The sequence below is a fragment of the Pleuronectes platessa genome, chromosome 5, assembly GCF_947347685.1.
Source record: "Pleuronectes platessa chromosome 5, fPlePla1.1, whole genome shotgun sequence".
Lineage (NCBI taxonomy): Eukaryota > Metazoa > Chordata > Actinopteri > Pleuronectiformes > Pleuronectidae > Pleuronectes > Pleuronectes platessa.
The window spans coordinates 3114622-3136257 of record NC_070630.1 but is presented as its reverse complement, the minus strand read 5'-3'; the positions used below and the strand labels follow the sequence as shown (position 1 = coordinate 3136257).

General features: G+C 44.1%; 2 protein-coding genes across 2 annotated transcripts; one reads left to right on the top strand and one right to left on the bottom strand.

The window, feature by feature from the left end:
* The first annotated feature begins 2272 nt into the window (after positions 1–2272).
* LOC128440402 (uncharacterized) lies at positions 2273–14759 on the top strand. Its single transcript, XM_053423097.1, has 19 exons — positions 2273–2519; positions 2620–2782; positions 2882–3031; positions 3635–3795; positions 3936–4112; positions 4303–4444; positions 4512–4699; positions 4776–4917; positions 5007–5184; positions 9576–9618; positions 9825–10061; positions 10499–10661; positions 10826–10975; positions 11437–11597; positions 11681–11857; positions 12168–12309; positions 12897–13084; positions 13165–13306; positions 14157–14759. Exons 1-19 carry the CDS (start codon positions 2349–2351, stop codon positions 14339–14341), a joined length of 3060 nt encoding a protein of 1019 aa, XP_053279072.1. The 5' UTR covers positions 2273–2348; the 3' UTR covers positions 14342–14759.
* Positions 14760–14894: 135 nt separating this feature from the next.
* Positions 14895–21612, bottom strand: LOC128440038 (cyclin-dependent kinase-like 1). Its single transcript, XM_053422615.1, has 10 exons — positions 20737–21612; positions 19824–20008; positions 19286–19407; positions 18493–18565; positions 17668–17758; positions 17130–17330; positions 16609–16691; positions 16464–16520; positions 16210–16362; positions 14895–15575 (listed from the first exon to the last, which is right to left on the bottom strand). Exons 2-10 carry the CDS (start codon positions 19989–19991, stop codon positions 15480–15482), a joined length of 1044 nt encoding a protein of 347 aa, XP_053278590.1. The 5' UTR covers positions 19992–20008; positions 20737–21612; the 3' UTR covers positions 14895–15479.
* Positions 21613–21636: the final 24 nt, after the last annotated feature.

Here is a 21636-nt window from a genome sequence, read left to right as displayed (position 1 = left end):
TTCATATATGTATTTTGTATCGAGAGAGCTATATTGACCTAGTATATATATGTATATTATGTGATTCATATATATATATATATATAAGTATATATGAATTGCGTTCATATCCCATATAATAATCGTTGCTTGCTGCCTGTATTAGTTGCTGATGTGCTTTCTTACACTGTAAAAATAAATGTATTACTTTTACTACCACTACTGTTTTATGTCATTTTATTTGACACAGATCTTTTAGATTTTTTAAATATCTTACTTGGATTTATGCATTTGATGTATTTTATTATTCAGTCTTTTATTTCTATCTCAAGTTATGCAAGTTTTGCATTTTCATCTCGATCTGTTTCTTGATTTCTTTATGTTTTATTTTTAAGTTAAAGATATGACATCAGTGAATCGCTTTAGTTGAATCTGTTTCTGTAGCGGCCGGATGCTCAGTCAGCAGATATCTGCTGTTCAAACCTGTTGGAAAAACAGAAGAACTCATCAATCTGCCTCTGAAGACGTCAACAAAAGTTGATAAACAACCCTTTAAGAGCATCTGAGTACAGGACACAGCAAGAGGGGGAAGTTCACCCAGCTTTCATGAGCAGACTCCTCCTGAATATCAATCCTGCAGGCTATTGGTGTCCTGTCCTAACCCTGAGAATAGAGAGTAATAGAGTAATATTAATAGATATGTTTTATCTATTAATATTCTTCTCCATCGGCCTCGGGGAAGACAGACGAATTGAATAACTTGTTTCTGTCCAGACGTTCAAACAAGGTGCTGAGTCACTTAACGCTGGCTTTACTCCAATGAAAACAACAGTTCACCGAAGGATACATTTGGTGAACCAGGTGACTTCACCCATGGCCCAATGGGGCGCTCATGCATGCTTTCTGTCAAGTGGCCAAATAATTGGGAAATGACAACTGATCAGCGAGAAAACAAGAAGAGCAGACCGACATGGACTTTCCTACCAAAGTGATATTAGCCGGGCTAATCGTAGCTCTACTGATTAGCCTGAATGGCTGTTTGAGCAGAGATTTTGTATCGTAGCTAAATTAATCTGTTTCACCCAAAATGAATGAGCTGTGGACTTTGTTTGTTTGTGTGTGTTGTTCTAATTTTGTGCACCAGGTTGTGTGGCATGAGCTGAGACCATCACCGGCTGTAAGAGCAGCTGCACAGGCCGATCAGCGGTTTCCTGTGTCACGTGTCAGAAGGTCTCAACTTGAAGCCCTATCAATGCTATTATCTCCAAAGTGAGATAAATCATGTGACACTCTGAAGAAGATTTAAATCCTTCTCCTTATAAACCCAGTAAGTTTCCAATTACCTGTCCATTATTGATTTGACCTTACCACAGACAGCACTGGTGCTTATCATATAATGAATGTGATGCAATAGCTCAGAGGCTTGTTGCTCAACTTTGTGTGATTGCCAAGACGTTATAATTTAGTTATATGTTGACACAACAGCACAGTAACAGGTTAACTTTGGTGAGAGGTGAAGCTCCACCGTTAAAGTTTCAAGAGCTGAACTCTGGTTTACCAGAGTTGTTGTTTGTTGATTTAAAAAAAATATATATATATAATTTATTTCAAATTTGTAAAACCTGCAGTTATTTCACACTCTTATTTTTCAGTTCACCTAGAAGCAATGCTGCTTTAACCTTCTTGTTAAAAATAAAAAAAATTAAAATACAAAGCTAGAAACTGGAAAATTGCTAATTCTCAGTGACAGATTAATAGTAATATATATATTAATATTTGGATTGTGAGAAGAAGACAAGTACATGGGTTCAAACTGTGAGGCGTCGGTTATAACCACATTTAGTCTTTCTAAATTTAGTATATAACCTTTTTAAATCAGGATTGTAAACCATATTATATCTGTTGAGATACTGGGAAGTTAAACCGGCTAATCAGTGAAGTGGATCAGAACCAGTGGGTTTCAGTTAAAGCTGGAACCTCAGTCACCAGATATCTGCTGTTCAAACTTGTTGCAAACCCCAAATTTCAGCATGAACAGTCGATCCTCTTGTTTATTAAATCCATGCAAATTCATAGATATCTTTTAATTCACATAAACATTTAATATGATCCGTCAGCATCAGCCTCAGGGAAGAGAGGTGGAAGTGAATGACTTGCTTTTATTCATGTGAAGTCAAAGATCACTGGCTTCACTCCAATGAACGACAACAGTCAGGTAAACATGTAGGTTGACAATAGAATCACATGGTTCACCCCCGACCTAATGCAGTGCTCATGCCAGCTCCCTGTCAAGTGAATAAATACTCCAGACAGGAGAGCAGGTCACAGAGGGACAGTGGGTGGAAGAGAGACGAGGAGAGCAGAGCGACATGGACTTTCCTACCACATTGATATTAGCCGGGCTAATCGTAGCTCTACTGTGGGTTTTAACAGTGAAGAGCAGGAGGAAGTATAATTTACCTCCAGGACCTGTTGCCCTCCCTCTCGTAGGGAACCTGCCACAACTTGACAAAAATGCACCTTTTAAAAGTTTCCTCAAGGTGAGTTCAGCAACTGTTGTTTTGTCTAATTCGTAACTAATAGCCGAGAGCAGCTGTTTCTCAGTCGCAGCTTCTTCATCTGAACCTGAACTTTCTCTAGTTCAGTGAAACCTACGGTCCAGTGATGACCTTGCACCTGGGCTGGCAGCGGACGGTGGTTCTGGTCGGGTATGAGGCAGTGAAGGAGGCGCTGGTGGACCAGGCGGACGACTTTACGGGCAGAGGGCCGCTGCCGTTTCTGTTGAAAGCCACCAGGGGCTACGGTAACAGACTGCTACAGACCTGTTTGTGTTACCAAGGTCTCAGTGGTGTCTCAGTGGTTTCATACCTGCATGTCTCTGTGTCCACCTCCTGATGGTCAGGTCTGGGGATCAGTAACGGGGAGCGATGGCGCCAGCTGCGACGCTTCACCCTGTCGACCCTCAGAGACTTTGGGATGGGACGTAAGGGCATGGAGGAGTGGATCCAGGAGGAGAGCCAGCACCTGAGGGGTCGCATCGACTCCTTCAAAGGTGAGTTTGCAGCCGTTGTTATTAAAGCTTCACACATTGGTTTGTAATGAGTGGTGCAGTAAAGAGATTGTTGGAATCGCTCTGTGTGTTTATCTCTTTTACTTCAGCTCTTTAATCCTTATCTCGTCCAGACTGCAGTTTGTGCAAAGTAAACACTGACTAAGTTACATAACCGGCAAATAAACAAACAGCCTTCTGTCACAGCGTTGATTTACCAAGACTCACAACCAGGGATTTTAAAGATGCACAGCCCCATGTGGAGCTGGGTGATATGACTCCCAATCAATATCAAGATTATTTCAAACTTTTACCTTTACTATGAATAATTAACTGTTATTATATTAATTGAATTACGCAGGATTTTTGTACATTTTTAGCCTCGGACATTTGGCAGCACGTGGACCAGTGGCTCGCACGGTCAACTCACAGCAATAAGGTTCCCTGTTCAGAGCCGGGTTCTTTCTGCAGTTCCCTGTTAATTGGAGACTTTAAATTGATAATTGATGGATGCATTGTAGGTTGCAGTTTTTTTGTGTGACCTCTCCAGTATCCTTGTCTCTCTTGGGATGAGAACTAACAGCGTGTCCTCCTCGTCTCCTCCAGCCGCCCCCTTCGACCCGACCTTCCAGTTTAGCCTCACAGTGTCCAATGTGATCTGCTGCATGGTGTTTGGTGAACGCTTCAGTTATGAAGACAAACAGTTCCTGCAACTCCTCAACATCATATCTGAAATGTTACAGTTCGGCAGTAGTCCTCTGGGTCAGGTAAGTGGAGGGGGGGGATGGTCCTAGAGAGGCATAATTGTCTTTAGTCTGGTTTTCATACAATGTCTTTATATCATCCTCAAGACGGTAAGCTATGTAAACAGCATTTCACAAAGCTGTGGTGTGTGTCTCTCCCTCAGATGTACAACGTCTTCCCCTGGCTGATGGAGCGTCTTCCCGGACGCCAGCACTACTTTTTTGCCCGAATTGAGGAGGTGAGAGATTTTATCGAGACGAAGATCCACGAGCATAAAGACACACTGGACCCCAGCTCCCCACGAGACTACATCGACTGCTTCCTCGTCCGAAGTGAGCAGGTCAGAACTACAGGAAACCACACTGAGTGATGTTGTTCATTTAGCTTCGACACAGTGGAACAATCTTCGTGTCAACATAAGAGCTGTGATCCCTGCAGCTGAAAACACATTTATTCAAACTGGCCTTTGCATCAGCTGCTGCGTTAAGTTTATTTAAATATTTTAAAGTTTGATTTCTTTTGTCTCTCAGGAAAAGAACAATCCCACGAATGAGTTCCACCACGACAACTTGGTGTCGACAGTGTTGAACCTGTTCCTGGCGGGAACAGAAACCACAAGCTCCACCATCAGATATGCCATCAGTGTGCTCATCAAATACCCAGACATACAAGGTACGTCCCTGTAATCTTTATCTTTATGGCAAACTAAAACACTTAATAACTGATTTCCCTTGTGCAGAAAAGATGCAGCAGGAGATTGACAGGGTTGTCGGAAAGGACCGGTGCCCCAAAATGGAGGACAGGAAGTCCCTCCCCTTCACAGATGCTGTGATCCACGAGGTGCAGCGTTTTCTGGACATTGTTCCCTTCAGCCTCCCTCACTACGCACTGACGGACATTTCTTTCAGGGGTTACACAATCCCCAAGGTATCCTCAAGTTCACGATGTCATATTCATGCAACACTGCGTCATATGACACTGACCTGATGTGTTGTCTCAACAGGACACTGTCATTATTCCCTTGTTGCATTCTGTGCTCAAAGACGAGAAACAGTGGGCGACTCCCTGGACCTTCAACCCTCAGCACTTCCTGGACCACGATGGAAACTTAAAGAAAAATCCTGCGTTCATGCCGTTCGCTGCAGGTAAAACACAAATCTGCACGAAACGTGACACTAACAAACCTGACAGCCTCGTGTGAACCTGTGGTCCCTCTGCTCGTGTCTCTTCACAGGGAAGAGGGCGTGTGTTGGTGAGGCTCTGGCTCGTATGGAGCTCTTCATCTTCCTGGTGTCTCTGCTGCAGCGTTTCACCTTCTCCTGCACCGACGGCCCCGACAGCATCAACCTGGTGCCTGAGTACAGCAGCTTCGCCAACTTGCCTCGCAGATACAAGGTCATCGCTACACCGCGGTGAACCGAGGAGCTCCATGATGAATATACACACGACTCTCACTGATGGCGCCAGCTCAGAGACTTTGGGATGGGACGTAAGAGCATGGAGGAGTGGATCCAGGAGGAGAGCCAGCACCTCAGGGGGTCGCAGAGACTCATTCAAAAGTGTGTTTGCAGTCAGTTAATGTGGAACAGGAATAATACACAACCCGAGCTAAATTAGTTTAGAGCTTAATCTTACCCCTGATAACAATGTGACTCTGAGAATAAAAAACACTGTAAAAAAAACTTTTATTGTTGCGTTTGATATCCTTTCACAAACTACACTGAACAGATGCAGAAAGAGAAGATGCATAAAACCAGTGGAGGGTGACGGGGGTGCAGTCGACTCTCAGGGAAGCAGCAGTGGGTCAGTGTGGAAGCTTTGTTGGAATCGCTCTGTGTGTTTATCTCTTTTACTTCAGCTCTTTAATCCTTATCTCTTTCTATCGGGCAGTTTGTGTGCAAAGTAAACACAGAATAAGTTACATAACCTTAAAAAAAAAAAAAAACACACACTTCAGTCACTGCTGTGATTTACCAAGACTCAGAACAGGGGATTTTATAGCTGCACTTTAATTTGGACAGATAACATGTGTCTCATTGGAGGAGATCAACTGATTGTTCTGAATCTACTCACTGTTCTCGATGATGTCCTCACAATTCATTTAGGTCAATAAAAGTTACTGATTGAATGACATTACTGAAAAGATCGACACAGAGTTTCCTACATTCCAGATAGTAAGCAGGCCGAGACGTCTATGAAAACACACAGTCCAAGGCCAATGTTTTTACTTTCAAGTTAAAAGCTCCAAGCATTCGATAGCATTGACAAAGCAAAACCCGAGTTGCAATGCACCTTTAAATCAACTTTTAAAAACGCAAACTTTTCTCCCAGGTCCCCGTTTATGGTCTGATGACAGATAACAGCAGGTTGTTGAAATGTCCGGATTGAGCTGGTTGTAGATGTGGAGGTTTGGAAAAGCTGTCGAGACCATGACAGGATTGACTTTAGGCTGAATGTTAGAATCCCAAAAACAAAGTGAGTGTGGGGTAAAACCTTCTATCGCTAAAAATTACTAGCTTACTCTCAGGAGGCAAGGAAACAACCTCAGGTGATCCTCAAATTGAACCTCGGGTAACAAACAGAACAGGTGACATCAAGGGGAAACTGGGATTGAACACAACCTCACAAAGACCGAGGGCAACACAACAGTCGTACTGTGACCACTATATAGAATATACAATCAACTATAGTGAGACTATGCAAACTGTGCTCACACTATATAGCCGATACTCACAGTATAAATACTCTGTGAACCACGGGGCTCTCCAACACACAGCCAGAGACGGAATGATTGCTCTTGAACATATCATTTATTAATCACCACACACGTGATCAAACATATAAAATGATCACACACATCAAGCTTTGCAGCTTCACTCCGGCTCTTCTCATGTTCCTCCCTCTGTGAGGCAGTGAAGAGGCTGCCTTTTAAAGTGTGAGGACCAATCAGCTAACAGCTCTCACCTGCGCTGATTGATCCTCTGTGGTGCAGGTGAGGGTTCTCTCCCCGCCCCCTCACCTCCTCATATCAGTACTAATCAGTGGCGGCTGGTGAAAATTATTCTAGGTGGGGCTGTAGGTGCCAGAAGCTTTCGGTAACTATCCCAATAAAAGAACCCAAACCAAAAGATACCATTGTTTTAGGGATAAACAATAATTATTTAATTGCCCTTTAAAAACAACAGTTTGACAGATACTTGGATAGCTTGGATGGGGAACCATCCAAGCTGTGTACAGTAAGGATGGGACTCTGTTGACCTCAACTGAGGAGGTCGTCGGACGTTGGAAGGAACACTTTGAGGAACTCCTGAATCCGAATAACACGCCCTCTATGTTGGAGGCAGAGCTCGAGGTTGATGGTGTTTCGTCGTCAATTTCCCTGGTGGAGGTCACTGAGGTAGTCAAACATCTCCGCAGTGGCAAAGCCCCAGGGATTGATGAGATCCAGCCAGAAATGCTAAAGGCTCTGGGTGTTGAGGGGCTGTCATGGTTGACACGCCTATTCAACATCGCGTGGGAGTCGGGTACAGTGCCAAAGGTGTGGCAAACCGGGGTGGTGGTTCCCCTGTTCAAAAAGGGGGACCAGAGAGTGTGTACCAATTATCGGGGTATCACACTTCTCAGCCTCCCTGGTAAAGTCTACTCCAAGGTGCTGGAAAGGAGGGTTCGGCCGATCGTCGAACCTCAGATTGAAGAGGAACAATGCGGTTTTCGCCCCGGACGTGGAACTACGGACCAGCTCTTCACTCTCGCAAGGATCCTGGAGGGGGCCTGGGAGTATGCCCATCCGGTCCACTTGTGTTTTGTGGATCTGGAGAAGGCGTATGACCGGGTCCCCCGGGAGAAACTGTGGGAGGTGCTGCGGGAGTAGGGGGTAAGGGGGTCTCTCCTCAGGGCCATCCAATCCCTGTACTCCCAAAGCGAGAGCTGTGTTCGGGTCCTCGGCAGCCAGTCAGTTTCGTTCTCAGTGGGTGCTGGTCTCCGCCAGGGCTGCGCCTTGTCACCAATCCTGTTTGTGATATACATGGACAGGATATCGAGGCGTAGTCGTGGTGGGGAGGGGTTGCAGTTCGGTGGTCTGAGGATCTCGTCACTGCTTTTTGCGGTTGATGTGGTCCTCATTGGATCATCGGCTTGTGACCTTCAGCACTCACTGGATCGGCTGGCGGCCGAGTGTGAAGCGGCTGGGATGAGGATCAGCACCGCTAAATCTGAGGCCATGACTCTTAGCAGGAAACCGATGGATTGCTTACTCCGGGTAGGAAATGAGTCCTTAGCCCAAGTGAAGGAGTTCAAGTACCTCGGGGTCTTGTTCGCGAGTGAGGGTACTATGGAGCGTGAGATTGGCCGGAGAATTGGAGCAGCGGGGGCGGTATTGCGTTCGCTTTACCGCACCGTTGTAACGAAAAGAGAGCTGAGCCGCAAGGCAAAGCTCTTGATCTACCGGTCGATCTTCGTTCCTATCCTCACCTATGGTCATGAGTGCTGGGTGATGACCGAAAGGACGAGATCGCGGGTACAAGCGGCCGAGATGAGTTTTCTCAGAAGGGTGGCTGGCGTCTCCCTTAGGGATAGGGTGAGAAGCTCAGTCATCCGTGAGGGACTCGGATTAGAGCCGCTGCTCCTTTACTTAGAAAGGAGTCAGCTGAGGTGGTTCGGGCATCTGGTAAGGATGCCCACTGGGCGCCTCCCTTGGGAGGTGTTTCAGGCACGTCCAGTGGGGAGGAGACCTCGGGGAAGACCCAGGACTAGGTGGAGAGATTATATCTCAACACTGGCCTGGGAACGCCTCGGGATCCCCCCGTCAGAGCTGGTCAATGTGGCCCGGGAAAGGGAAGTCTGGGGCCCCCTGCTTGAGCTGCTCCCCCCGCGACCCGACCCCGGATAAGCGGATGACGATGAGATGAGATGAGAGTTTGACAGATAATGACAATGATATGAGATGTATATTAGTGAATACTCTTAATACAAAATTCAAGTTCTTGAGAGACATTTACAAGAGGTTGATGATTAAAAATAACTATATACAAAGAAAAACTGTCTCATAGGAACATAAAATGTACCAATTGGATTACATATATTAGTGAATACTCTTAGTACAAATTACAATATCATTGTATATTATTGTAATATTTACAGGTGGATGATTAAAGTTAACTATATACAGTTAGCATTAGCTGTAAGGTGGAATCAGGGTCAGCTATGGCATGATAGAAGCAAGAGCGGCAGACAACGTTACTCACCCCGCTGGTGCGCGCTACCGCACTCGTCTTCCCCGGTGGAGCGACTCCACGCTGTAAGCCAGTCCGGCAATGTGACAAGGTGTCTCAGTCAAGTGTGCCGACCAAGGTCCCGGAACGAAACAACAGCGCCAGGGAGACGCGAGTAAGAGTGGGCTGCTGCCTTAAATAGGGGCTGACAGCGCCCCCAGTGGCAGGGAGGGCACCCGCATCTGGCCACACTAGGATACTTAAAGCTTGGGGCGATATTTTTAGCGCCCCAAGCTTATCAAATTCGATGACGCTCATTGGCTAATTTACCCGTTGCTATGTGTTTTTTTGCCTCAGCAACAGCCTACCATTGGCTGAGCTGCTGCAGTGCTGGGGCGACTTTCCCAGCGCCCCAGGAGGGAGGAGAAATGACCATGGACACAAATTATCCCCTAACTAATGGTTTATATTATATGTATGACTGGTTCTTGATGATTCAAAACATATTTATTTGTAGAATAAGCAGTACTTAAATGATTATTTTGAAAAAAATAAAAAAATAAAAATAATTTTTAAAAATCACTTTCAATCAGGTGGGGCGGCGCCCTAGCACCCCCTATTGGCCAGCCGCCACTGGTACTAATGTTACTGTTTATGGTCATTTTGTACACGTACAGACACACAATAACCACAACATGTGTATATGTATCCTGTGTTTATGTGTGTGACATATAAACTGGGAACACACACAAACACGAGACCCAGTTGTAGCGGTGCACATCCTCAGTCGCTCCTCATAGAACTGGAGTTACTCATGGTAACCTCTTTATTTTGAAAACAAGGGATGTTGCTCAATCAGTGAGAGAGAGTTTCCTGCAGAGAGAGGACAGGGCTTGGTTCACTGGGACAGTATGGACGTGTCACTGGTTCTAGTGGCGGGGCTGATCCTCACTCTGCTGGTGCTGCTGGGTCTGAAGAGAGGGGGTCCGGTGAGTTTACCTCCAGGACCCTCAGGCCTCCCCCTCATAGGAAACCTGCTGCAGCTGGACAAGAGGGCCCCGTTCAAAACCCTGCTCAAAGTGAGAGACGCACACACACACACACACACGGACACACACACACACACACACACACACGGACACACACAGTAAGGCGGTTGGTCACATTGTTGACTTCTTTATCTCGATGGGCTTGAAGCTTTAAAATACATCGACATTCAAGTAACATTAAATGTTATATCGTTTTCATGTTTTTCATACTAAACATTTTTGCATATTGTTTCTCTAGTGTAAAACACCTTGAACTGCATTTGTACATCTGTATAGAACATGTAAAAATAAAGGTTATTTTAATAATGTCGTATGAGTAGCCCTCTTGTTTACTCTGGGACTAAAACACAGTACTTTCACCCTCACTTGTAAAGACAACACATGCTCTCATGTTTACTTTACTGGTTTGTCCCTCACACGTCTGAACAAGAATCCCATTCACCTTTGCTGTGGTATCTAACCTCCAGCTCAGTGAAAGCCACGGCCCTGTGATGACCGTGTACCTGGGCCCTCAGCGGGCTGTGGTTCTGGTCGGGTACGATGCCGTGAAGGAGGCTCTGGTGGACCAAGCAGACGACTTCACGGGCAGAGCACCGATTCCTTTCCTCTTCAGAGTCACCAAGGGCTATGGTAACGATGGGAATTTAGTGACGCAGTTCATATTTTGTAGTTAACAGCAGGCTGCAATCTGTGTTTTACATCTGCTCCTGGATTATTGCACCCTAGACTCTTATATAGCAACAACAAACTGCCTGATTCCTTTTGAATGTGGAGCCCAGATTTCTTTTTCCCAGGTTTGGTGATCAGTAACGGAGAGCGCTGGCGGCAGCTGCGGCGTTTCACCCTCACAACGCTCAGGGACTTTGGAATGGGACGCAAGGGGATGGAGGAGTGGATCCAGGAGGAGAGCAGCCATCTGGTGGCACGCCTCAACAGCCTGGAAGGTATGTGGAGAATGTGTCAGAGGAGCTGCCAGTGTGATTCATATTCATCCCTCAGGTTGAAATTTAAATAAACTGTAAATCAATCAGGAGATTTTAACTTAAGTCCTGTAATATATTCTGCTGAAGAGAATATTTGAGATTTTGTGTCTGCTTGTTGTTTTTTTTAAGTGACTACAGGGTTGGGTTGGTTTGTCCCTTTGAGCCTGATAAACCAGTTGATAGGTTTTATCCATAATTAACTTTCCATGTCCAAACTGCCGGCTGGGACATATATGGACATGCAGGAAGTTTTCACTTTGTTTTCGCTCTCTGCTCTCACGGACCAACTCATCAAGCTGGTGCCACTCGATCCCTGTGAACTTTCTTCAGGAAGAAATTAGTCCTGTGAAAGAAAGTTCTAGAAGGTGAATCTGAATTTCTCTCACTGAGACCAAACACTTTGTAATTTTGTGATCCTTCAGGTGCATCTTTTGATCCGACCTTCTACATGAGCTGCACCGTGTCCAACGTGATCTGCTGCTTGGTGTTCGGTCAGCGCTTCAGCTACGACGATGAAGAGTTCCTCTACCTGCTGCAGACCATCTCAGAAGTCCTGAAGTTTGGCAGCAGTCCCTGGGGTCAGGTGAGGAGGAGGAGGAGGAGGTGGAGAGGGTGGGTGGACCCTACGACAGGTTTAACTTTACTCCTTCTCTCTTCTCGTCACAGCTGTATAACGTCTTCCCCCGACTGATGGAAGTCCTACCGGGTCGACAGCACACAATCTTGGCCAGGGTCGGTGCGCTGACAGATTTCGTCAGGCAGAAGATCCGTGAGCATGAAGACACGCTGGACCCGAGCTCGCCCAGAGACTACATCGACTGCTTCCTGCTCAGAGTCCGTCAGGTACGACCAAGTTCATCAACCGCAAGAAGCCTCTGGTCCTAAAAACATCATGAGATGGCCCCCTGGTGGCTGTCTGCAGTATAGATCGTAAATCTAGCCTCCTGCTTCTTAGTGGACGGGACATGGACAAAAGCTAAAAGTAAAAATTCACATTAAATAAATGTTTTCTAAAGATGTTTTCTGTCATTTTATGCAGTTCTTATCACACTGTTTATTTTTTTCGAGTGTCGATTTATGTAGAAGAGGAAGTAGAGATGCGTCATCCATCCATCTTGATCAAAGTAAAGTGGTTCTCATCTTGTTCTTCTAGGAAAAGGAAGTTCCCACGACTGAGTTCCACCATGAAAACCTGGTGGCGACGGTGTTGAATCTGTATTTGGCAGGAACAGAAACCACCAGTTCCACCATCAGATTTGCACTTAGTGTGTTCATCAAATATCCAAAAGTACAGGGTACGTCCCAACCAGTGGAAACCAGTTTGTAAGAGGAAGCTGGTCCAGTGATTCAGGAAAAAACAAAAAGACAGACACACTTTTTCTGACACTATGGATTTAACTTGCTCTTTGTAGATCCACATATATATTCCTCAAAAGAATTGTTTTATTGTGTGTAATCAACGATTTGACCCTGATTCATGTCATTATCAAATCTTAATGAAGAATATTTTACAGTTTTATTCTAAATAAATCCTAACCCTAAAACTGGAAATTAAAATATCTATGAACAAAATTTGTTAACAAAAATGCACAACTACTCTGCATTCAGATCCACACAGTTGAAGGTTAATATGGTTGGTTTGGCCAAACACACATATCACACACAACATTTTAAATGCTATCTCTAAACTCTCTCTTGAGATGAATATCACGTGTGTGTGTGTGTGTGTGTGTGTAAAATATGTCAGGAGCAATTCTTCAGAATTCAGAGGCTGGAACTGGGAATCAGTTAAATGACATTGTGTTGTTGTTGTTGTTGTTGATTTAGTAATTGTTCCTACACAAGTTAAATGTGTTCACTTGTGTTTTTCCTCATTCTGAAGAGGATATGCAGCAGGAGATTGACACTGTGATTGGACGGCAGCGTTGTCCCTACATGGAGGACAGGAAGTCCCTCCCCTTCACAGACGCGGTCATCCATGAAATTCAGCGTCTGATGGACATTATTCCCATGAACCTCCCTCACTACGCCCTCCAGGACATCACCTTCAGGGGCTACACGATCCCCAAGGTATTCTGCTTCCCAGTGTTCTTCATCCAACCTTCTTCTTCCAGATAGTAAACATTCCTCTTGATCTTGTGTATCCACAGAACACCTTGATCTTTCCCTTGTTGCACTCTGTGCTCAAAGAGGAGAAGCAGTGGGCCACACCTTGGTCCTTCAACCCGCAGCACTTCCTGGACCAAAACGGCAGCTTTAAGAAAAATCCTGCGTTCCTGCCATTTTCTGCAGGTGAATAATTTACTAAACATCCATTTATTATCATGAGAAGGTGGCTGAACATTGGCATAAGACATGGATGACGTCATACTTACAATCTATGATTTAGACAAGGGGTCTTCAAAGTTTTTCAGGCCAAGGCCCCCAAACTGGTGGAGAGATGGAGCAGGGACCCCCTACTATATATTGTATGAAATTGTGTTTTATATTAATTTGGACCTAGTTCCATATATAAACATAGCTACCCTGTTATTGTGCATTCAATACTAAGCTATTCAAATATAACACGGGTGCATATATTCATGTTTTTAATTTAAACATGTGCAAGGTACAGGTTGGCCATGCCACTGCCATTTATTAACATATATCTTGCATACAACCCTGAGCTATTAAAGTAATTCACAGATTCATGTTTTTATTTTAAACATACATGTAGAAGAGACAGTGAATCCTCAAGCCATCTGTGGATGCCACACATACTCCCACATTGGTGAGATGTCTGACCCTGATGGGTAGCACACAACTTATCTAACCTTGGACAGATGGAGGTTGTCGGGCAGAGGGTCAAATCAGCCTCACAATATGTCGGATGCATGTTAATGTGTATTTAAAAACATTTAAATTTGTGGGGGGAAAAAATTGGTTAGAAAATAAATCAAAAATTGTAAAAAATAAAAAAAACATTTCGAGACCCCCCTGCAGTACCTTCGCGGACCCCTAGGGGTCGCGGACCCCCTGTTGAAGACCTCTGATTTAGACTATGATATTAATTAGAGGCCATTTACAAACCCAGCTCCTGCAGCAGCTCTGTCTCAGGCGTTTCCTGTATTTTCACTCTCACTGGTTTGTGTTGGTTTCTCAGGAAAGAGATCTTGTGTTGGAGAGTCCCTCGCTCGCATGGAGCTCTTCCTCTTCCTGGTGTCCCTTCTGCAGCGTTTCACCTTGTCTTGTTCCGGAGGTCCTGACAGCATCGACCTCAGCCCCGAGTACAGCAGCTTCGCCAACGTGCCCCGAAGGTATGACATCATCGCCACGCCGCGGGAATAATGGATCATTTGATATCAAAGGAAATAAATTCCGTGGTAGCATAAGTCCAGACAGATGACTTCATATTTCTTTTCTCCTGTGCCCATAACTCTCATGTTTGACTTCACCTAATAGTGTGAGTCCATGTTTGTATATCTTCTGTGTCCGTGTGTCAAATGTTAACAAAGTGTTTACCAAAGATTTTAAAGAAGCTCATTACATCACTTAGTCACGTGTTGTACTTTAATTACACCTCATAATACACAACTCACAAACACAGCTTATCTAATAGAGGATCTCCGCTCTTGTAAAAAGTTATGTAATATCATCAACTACTGTTTGAAGCTTCATCTTGTGAACTGAAGTAGTTTTTTGTTTTCTTGCTCTTCTTGAATCACGTAACAAAACATGAGAAGGATTGTATGATAACATATTAATGTAACAGGTAACCGGTAAAATACCATCAATTAAAACAAGTCTGGGCCCTTTAAACCCTTTGCTCAGTGACATGACCTGGAGTGATGTCAGTAATCTGATGAGTTCCAGGTGATCCATCGAGCAGCCTGTCGTTGTGTAGAAGTGTTTAGAAGTGTTTAGAAGTGTGTAGAAGTGTGTAGAAGTGTGTAGAAGTGTGTAGATGTGTGTTCCAGAGCAACAGAGTGAACGTCGGTGTCAGACTTAAGGGATCATTGTCCGACACTGAGGCTGAAGCGTGTGAGGAACCCGGAGTATCAGTTGTCATGGCAGGTTCTATTAAACCTTAATAAGACTTGGTTAAGATCTTACACGTCAAGTATTAGGTGCAAAATATTGTGCCGCAGTTTATTATTGTTTTAATAGAACAAAGTTTACAACACGTTTACAGAATCTAAAGATAATGCATTTATTCAGCATATACTGTTTCCTATAATAAAACATATCCACAAATATATTCTATTGAAGTTATATATTTTTACTGGTTAAATAGATGAATCAGCTGTTTACACTGAGTTTGCCAGAGAATGAGAGAATTCTGGTCCATGTGTCTGAGTGATGATGGCACACCGGTGATTCTTACGCCTGTGAGATGTTTAATATGATTATTAAATTAATATGATGTTTAATATGATCAGTGACCGAACTCGGTCCTGAACACGTGGAGCAGGTGGTAAAGCGTTTGCTAGATGTTGGGCAGGTGATATTTATGCTTCACCAGTTTCTTCACATCCGGTGCTGGTGAGATGTTGCTGTTTGGTAACTGAGGCAGGTACTGGGCCTAGAAGGAGAGAGAGGGGGGGGAGAGTGAGAGGGGGAGAGAGAGAGAGAGAGAGAGAGAGATCACACAAGTAAAAAACACAAATATCAGTTCTGCACCCATTTTTATGCCTTAATGTATCAGGGTAATTGTATTTCGGGGGGGGGGGGTCCATCCTGCACTTGTAAATGTGATATGTCAGAAATGCCTTGAGGGAATTTCCTCAACATTTGGTGTTACTTGGACTCGGGGATAATATCCTTTATGAAAACTTCCTTCAAAGCCTGCACTGTAAAGCTCTTTCATATGCCTTGGTCATGTTTTTATTTTGGTGAATAAACTTTTGAAAGTTGAAGCTTCTTGCTGTAATTTCTGTAAATATTAAACTACTGGTTATTTGCTCTGTGTTTTGTTTGGTTTGACCAAAAGTCTTTTCTCTCCAGCAGCTTGATTGTTTGGCGGAGGCATTAATTCTAGCTTATTATTAATAATTAATGAATTTGTCCGACTGATGGTGGTTAAAAGTGGATTCTTCGCTCAGAGATCAGGTTGAAGGTCATGTGACCAGCTCAAGGCCATGCTTGACTGTAGCAGCAGGCCCAGTGTCTGAGTTTGAACTGGTGGGGACGGTTAGTTCCCCGTGTTCCAGACTCACCCCGGCCTGCCGCCGACGGGAGCCTTTGTCGTGTCGTCTTCCCGGGCGCTCGACCTCGCGGCCCCAGTTGGCTCCTCCTTCTTCCTGGAAATACGGCAGCTCCAGCAGCTCCTCACAGGACAGGCGGTGAGACGGGTCCATCACCAGGCACGACTGCTCACACGTACATGGACAGAACCGAGTCAAACACCTTTAAGATGACCACGGCCGACATATCAGGCTCTTACATGAACATCCACATGAACTCAACACACCTTCATGACGTGGAGGGCCTGAGAGGAGCCTCCGTGGAAACGCTTCTCCAACGGCTCCTAAGAACAAAAGCAAACAGAGAATCAGAACAACTTGACTACATCACGTCTTCTTCTGGTTCACATGCACACGTCAGAGGGCTGGTACCGTTGTGTCCGGCTCAGGAATACTGACTCCACTGAAGAACACGTTGGAGCGAAAGACCTGCTGGTGACGAGGGATCAGGTCACCTGAGGTCAGGAGGGAGAAACGTTTAGATCCTCATCCTGGAGCACAATGTGGAAGTGGAGTGTGTGTGTTTGGTAGATGAGGAGTTGAGTCCTCAGGGCGCTTCTATTCCCAACCTGCTTGTTTCAGCTTAACTATTCTGCATCTGCACTTTAGATTTAAATGAATTTGCAACAAAAGCTGTGAACTCGACAGGTTTGTGTTGTATCTGTGCTATTGTGGTTTCTTTCTTTTATTTTAACAACACAATAATGTGGTTTCGGTGTTGTTTGAGTTTGGCCTGAATAAAAAAAAAATACATCTACTTGTAAATTCAATTTGCTGATATCAGGACCTGTCAAGAGAGTAATGTCCTCATAACTGTGCAACTCAAATTAGTGGATTCATACGTAGATGACTTATTTTGAAGCGCTCATTAATATGTCTTCTAATCAGTGCACCTAGAGTTTTCCGGATGAGGTAGAGCTGGTCCACGTCGGACTTCCCGGGCCAGAGCGGGTTCCCGTGGAGCAGCTCAGCGAAGACGCAGCCCAGAGCCCACACGTCCACAGGAGGCCCGTACTGGGTATCTCCCACCAGCAGCTCCGGGGCCCGGTACCAGCGGGTCGCCACGTAGTCGGTGTAGTCATCCTCTGGTCCTGCTGGGTAAACCGACACACACCTTCACTGATGCACTGAATAATGAACACTAAGTCGCACACACATTGTAGAGGAGGGGATTACAAGGCCGGATGAATGACTACACGTTATTGTATGGTAACACAACACTGAAACCTAAGGCAGGATGGGTAAACAGAGACACATCCTACACAGAGGGGCACTAACTGGCTGAATGCTCCTCCTGTGTAGGGCAGTTACTGTAGCACTGAAGTGTGGAGGCTGTGGACAGGAGACGCTATAGGCTCCACGTTGAATAAGTCATTAGAGGAACATCAACACTAAATGCTCATAAACGCCGCGGCTCTGTGGACGACCTACTCAGGATGCGGGCGAAGCCGAAGTCGCAGAGCTTGATGACTCCGGTTTTGGTGAGGAGGATGTTCTCGGGCTTCACGTCTCGGTGGATGCACTGGAACATAAAGTCTCAGGATCAGGGATCAACAGGACACACACAAAGAAAAAGAGGTTTATAATGATGAGTCAAGAAGAGGAATTCATGTGGAGGAACAAAAGCAAGGGATCAGAAAAACCTCAACACATTTGATTAACGAAACCTAAGAGCTCCTAATGGAACGGTTAATGACAAACCTGATGTAATAACTATTAAGAGTAACTTTGGCCCCTTTCCTCTCAGCTGTTGGTTCATTAGAGACATGGAATATGACGCACCAGCTGAAAACTATAGCAAACTCCCCTAATGCCAAATGAAAAGGAGTCAATTAACTTTTTTTAGGAGGTTTACCCGAATTTAAAACCTGGTGTATACCTGCTATTTTGGTGTAAAAGACATTTTATACAAAGTAATGATTCTGCTAAATTTTGGCACATAATTAAGTTCTATCGTAAACAAATAATCAGATGCCGTATGTACATTTATCCCTTTCTAACTACTCAGTAAACTGTGGTGGACAAAGTCACTGAAATGTAATGTTGGTGGACTTTGTAATTTTTCTCTCACTGTGTAGTCACATGAGGAATTGATCCCTCTGTGGCCAGTAGAGGAGGAAATGATAAATGTAACGTACATAAGGTATACAAATATTATTGTATGTACTATAGAACAAACAAAAACCACAATGGTGATAAATAAATGAAATTCCACAAGGTTTTAACTCAAATAACAGTTTATAGAAATACACTGACGTTGTGTTTGTGGCAGAAGTTGACCGCCTGCAGCGTCTGCCACACGATGCTCTTCAGCTGAGCCTCAGGGACCCTGTGCAGAGACAGACACACACACAAACCAACACCAGTTGTAGTGAAGGAGAAACAAAAGCAAAGGTTCCAGCGAATTTAAAATCAAGACGTGGAGCTTAACGCAGTCCTCGGGTCACCCCGGTAACTTTAGGCCCGGTCTCTACCAGCGACAGCTCCTTTGTTTTCAGGAGCAGATAGAGTTTCTGCTGCGCTGTCTGGGAGGATAGAACAAGCTGAGGAGACTTTCTGTGACGTCTTCATCACGAAAAGCTAAAATAAAATCCTATGACCACAGGTTACACGACCTCCAGAACTCTACGTCTTTAAAATCTCTCTGCAACAGTCTTCACTCCCTCTTTTCCTTTCTTAAACAATTTACACATGATCATTAAATTGAATGTTAAATATGACATCTTCAAATGGGAGGCTCACTTTAGTAGTGGTGGAGATATTAAGATCCTTAACTTACTAACAAAAGTAACACTATGAATAATGAACAATTTTTAAATGCTGTTAAAACTGCACTCAGGTAAAAGAATAAAAACAATGACCAGCTCCATATACAATTCTTGTTATTTTAACTAATGTAATATTTTCAAACACACTCTAAAGGCCAAGTGGGTTTGTGTGTAAAGTCGCTACTACCTGTTGAATCAGCAGAGATAGTAGAAGTATAAAGTAGAATAACAAATATGTTTACCTCTGAGTAGTACCTAGGTAAACAACTCAGCGGACTTACCCTCGGGGGTGCTTGTCCAGCTCGTTGAGAACCGTCTGCTCACAGAACTCAAACACCAGGTGGAGCCGTCTCTTCCTCCTGAACACCTCCAGCAGGTTGACCAGGTTCACGTGTTTCAGCTGCTGTGGGATCAGCAGAGGATGTGGAGGCTCTGAGGATCTGAGGCCTGCGGGAAACTCTGAAGACCTTTAAAAAACTTTTATTTTTGAAGGATTACCGTGAAACTTGATGGAATGACTTCGACCTTCTTGTGGAGAATACTTCATAGAGTTTGTGCAATTTGGTGCAGATCCAAATAAATGTCATAAGGGGCCACGGCAGAGTTTTGCTTTTATTATCTTTAATCATATCAGTCTTTAAAAGCTAATTATAATAATAATAGTAAGTCGATGGTAAGCGTGATGAGTTCCTCACAAAGGGACTGAAGCCAGTAACTTAATAACAGTAACTTAATGAGTGCGTGTGGACCTGAGTGGCTGCAGAAGGCGTGAGATGTGAACAAACCTGATCCTATCGAGTGATACTCATCTCCTCTCACCTTCAGCATACGTATTTCTCTCAGTGCGATCTTCTTGATCACCGGGTCGTCCTCGGACTCCACGAACTTCTTGATGGCCACTACCTGACCCGTGTCCCTGTGTTTGCACTTGAACACCACGCCGTAGGAGCCCTCGCCAATTTTGGCCAGTTTCTCGTATTTCTCCATTGGGGCGGTTGGTTTTGCTGTCACGTGTCAAAACAGGACAAATGAAAGTACTTTGTCATTTCTCAGGTACAATAACATAAAGAGGTTTACTTACTGCTAGTTAAAGTACGACATAGTAACCTCAAAAAAATGAATATAGCACCTTTTCAATATTAGTTTTCTAAATGTTTAACCTTTGAGATAACTCCACAGTCGCTTTGAGTAGCATTCTGTTTAACTAGTGCCGTTTTTCTAAGTGTCACAATCATAAACTCTATATGAACATACTATATTTATGTAAATACTTTATATATAAATGTATTGTACTTTATATTCACAATATCTAGAATAAACTAAACTCTAAAACAGCTTACTGTGCTTTCAGTCATTCGAACCCACTCTGTTATTCTCTACTTGGCCTAAAAACAAATATTTTGTGTATATGCTTTTAATTGGGGTAGAGTCAAAGAGCACCTCTTAATATTATTTTATTAATTTCTATTGAGTCTTTACTTATCTAATGATCTATTGAATGTACATGTTGTTTCATAAGGGGCCACAATTGGGTGCCATTCTAGTTTTGCTTTTTATTTGATTTTATCATATCGTCTTTAAAAGCTAATAATAATACTGAAATTATCACAGACTAAGAACTTTATTTCAACTCCTATCTCTTGTCATGTATTTGACGAGAACAGTTGATTTTTATCCTGAAGCACATTGAGTTTATTCTCCTGATATGAAAAGTGAAATAAAAGTTAGTTACCTGTTGATCACCTGGAGGATCTGAGGTCAATCACCTGAGCAGAGAGAATCCTCATCGAGGGTGGGACTCCACCAAAACACTGCAGAGCTGCACGAAGGTTGTTGGTTCCAGTGAAAGTTATTCTTTTCAGTTAGTTTTACCAGTTGAAGGTTATTTTTTCAGTGGAAGTTATTGGTTCCAGTGAGTTTTACCAGTTGAAGGTTATTTGATCTAGTGGAAGTTATTCTTTCCAGTTAGTTTTACCAGTTGAAGGTTGTTTGATCTAGTTGAAGTTATCTGTTCCAGTGAGTTTTATCAGTTGAAGGTTATTTGATCCAGTGAAAGTTATTCTTTCCAGTTAGTTTTACCAGTTGAAGGTTGTTTGATCCAGTGGAAGTTATCTGTTCCAGTGAGTTTCATCAGTTGAAGGTTATTGGTTCTAGTTAGAGTTATTCTTTCCAGTTAGTTTTACCAGTTGAAGGTTCTTTTTCATTGGAAGTTATCTGTTCCAGTGAGTTTCACCAGTTGAAGGTTATTTAATCCAGTGGAAGTTATTGGTTCCAGTGAGTTTCACCAGTTGAAGGTTATCGGTTCCAGTCCTCCGCTGTCAGCTCGGTTCCTCCCCCGGGACTCTCTCCTCCCTGACGGCCGGCACCTCCTCGCTCTTCTCGGTTACTTCTCCTCCGCTCGGTCCCGGTGGTTCTTCATCTCCGCTGCAGGATCACGACTCATCTGCGAACCCGGAAGTAACGCGTCGCTCTCTGCGATGTTTAACTCGCCTCCATGGAGACGACGCGACGGGAGAAGCGTGCGCAGACACAGCGCGATTCACAAAGGAGGGCTGCGCAACGGAAGAAGCGTGCGCTGTGTCCGCGGAGACGGGTGACACACCGTTAGCTTCCCTGCTAGCTAATCAAGCTA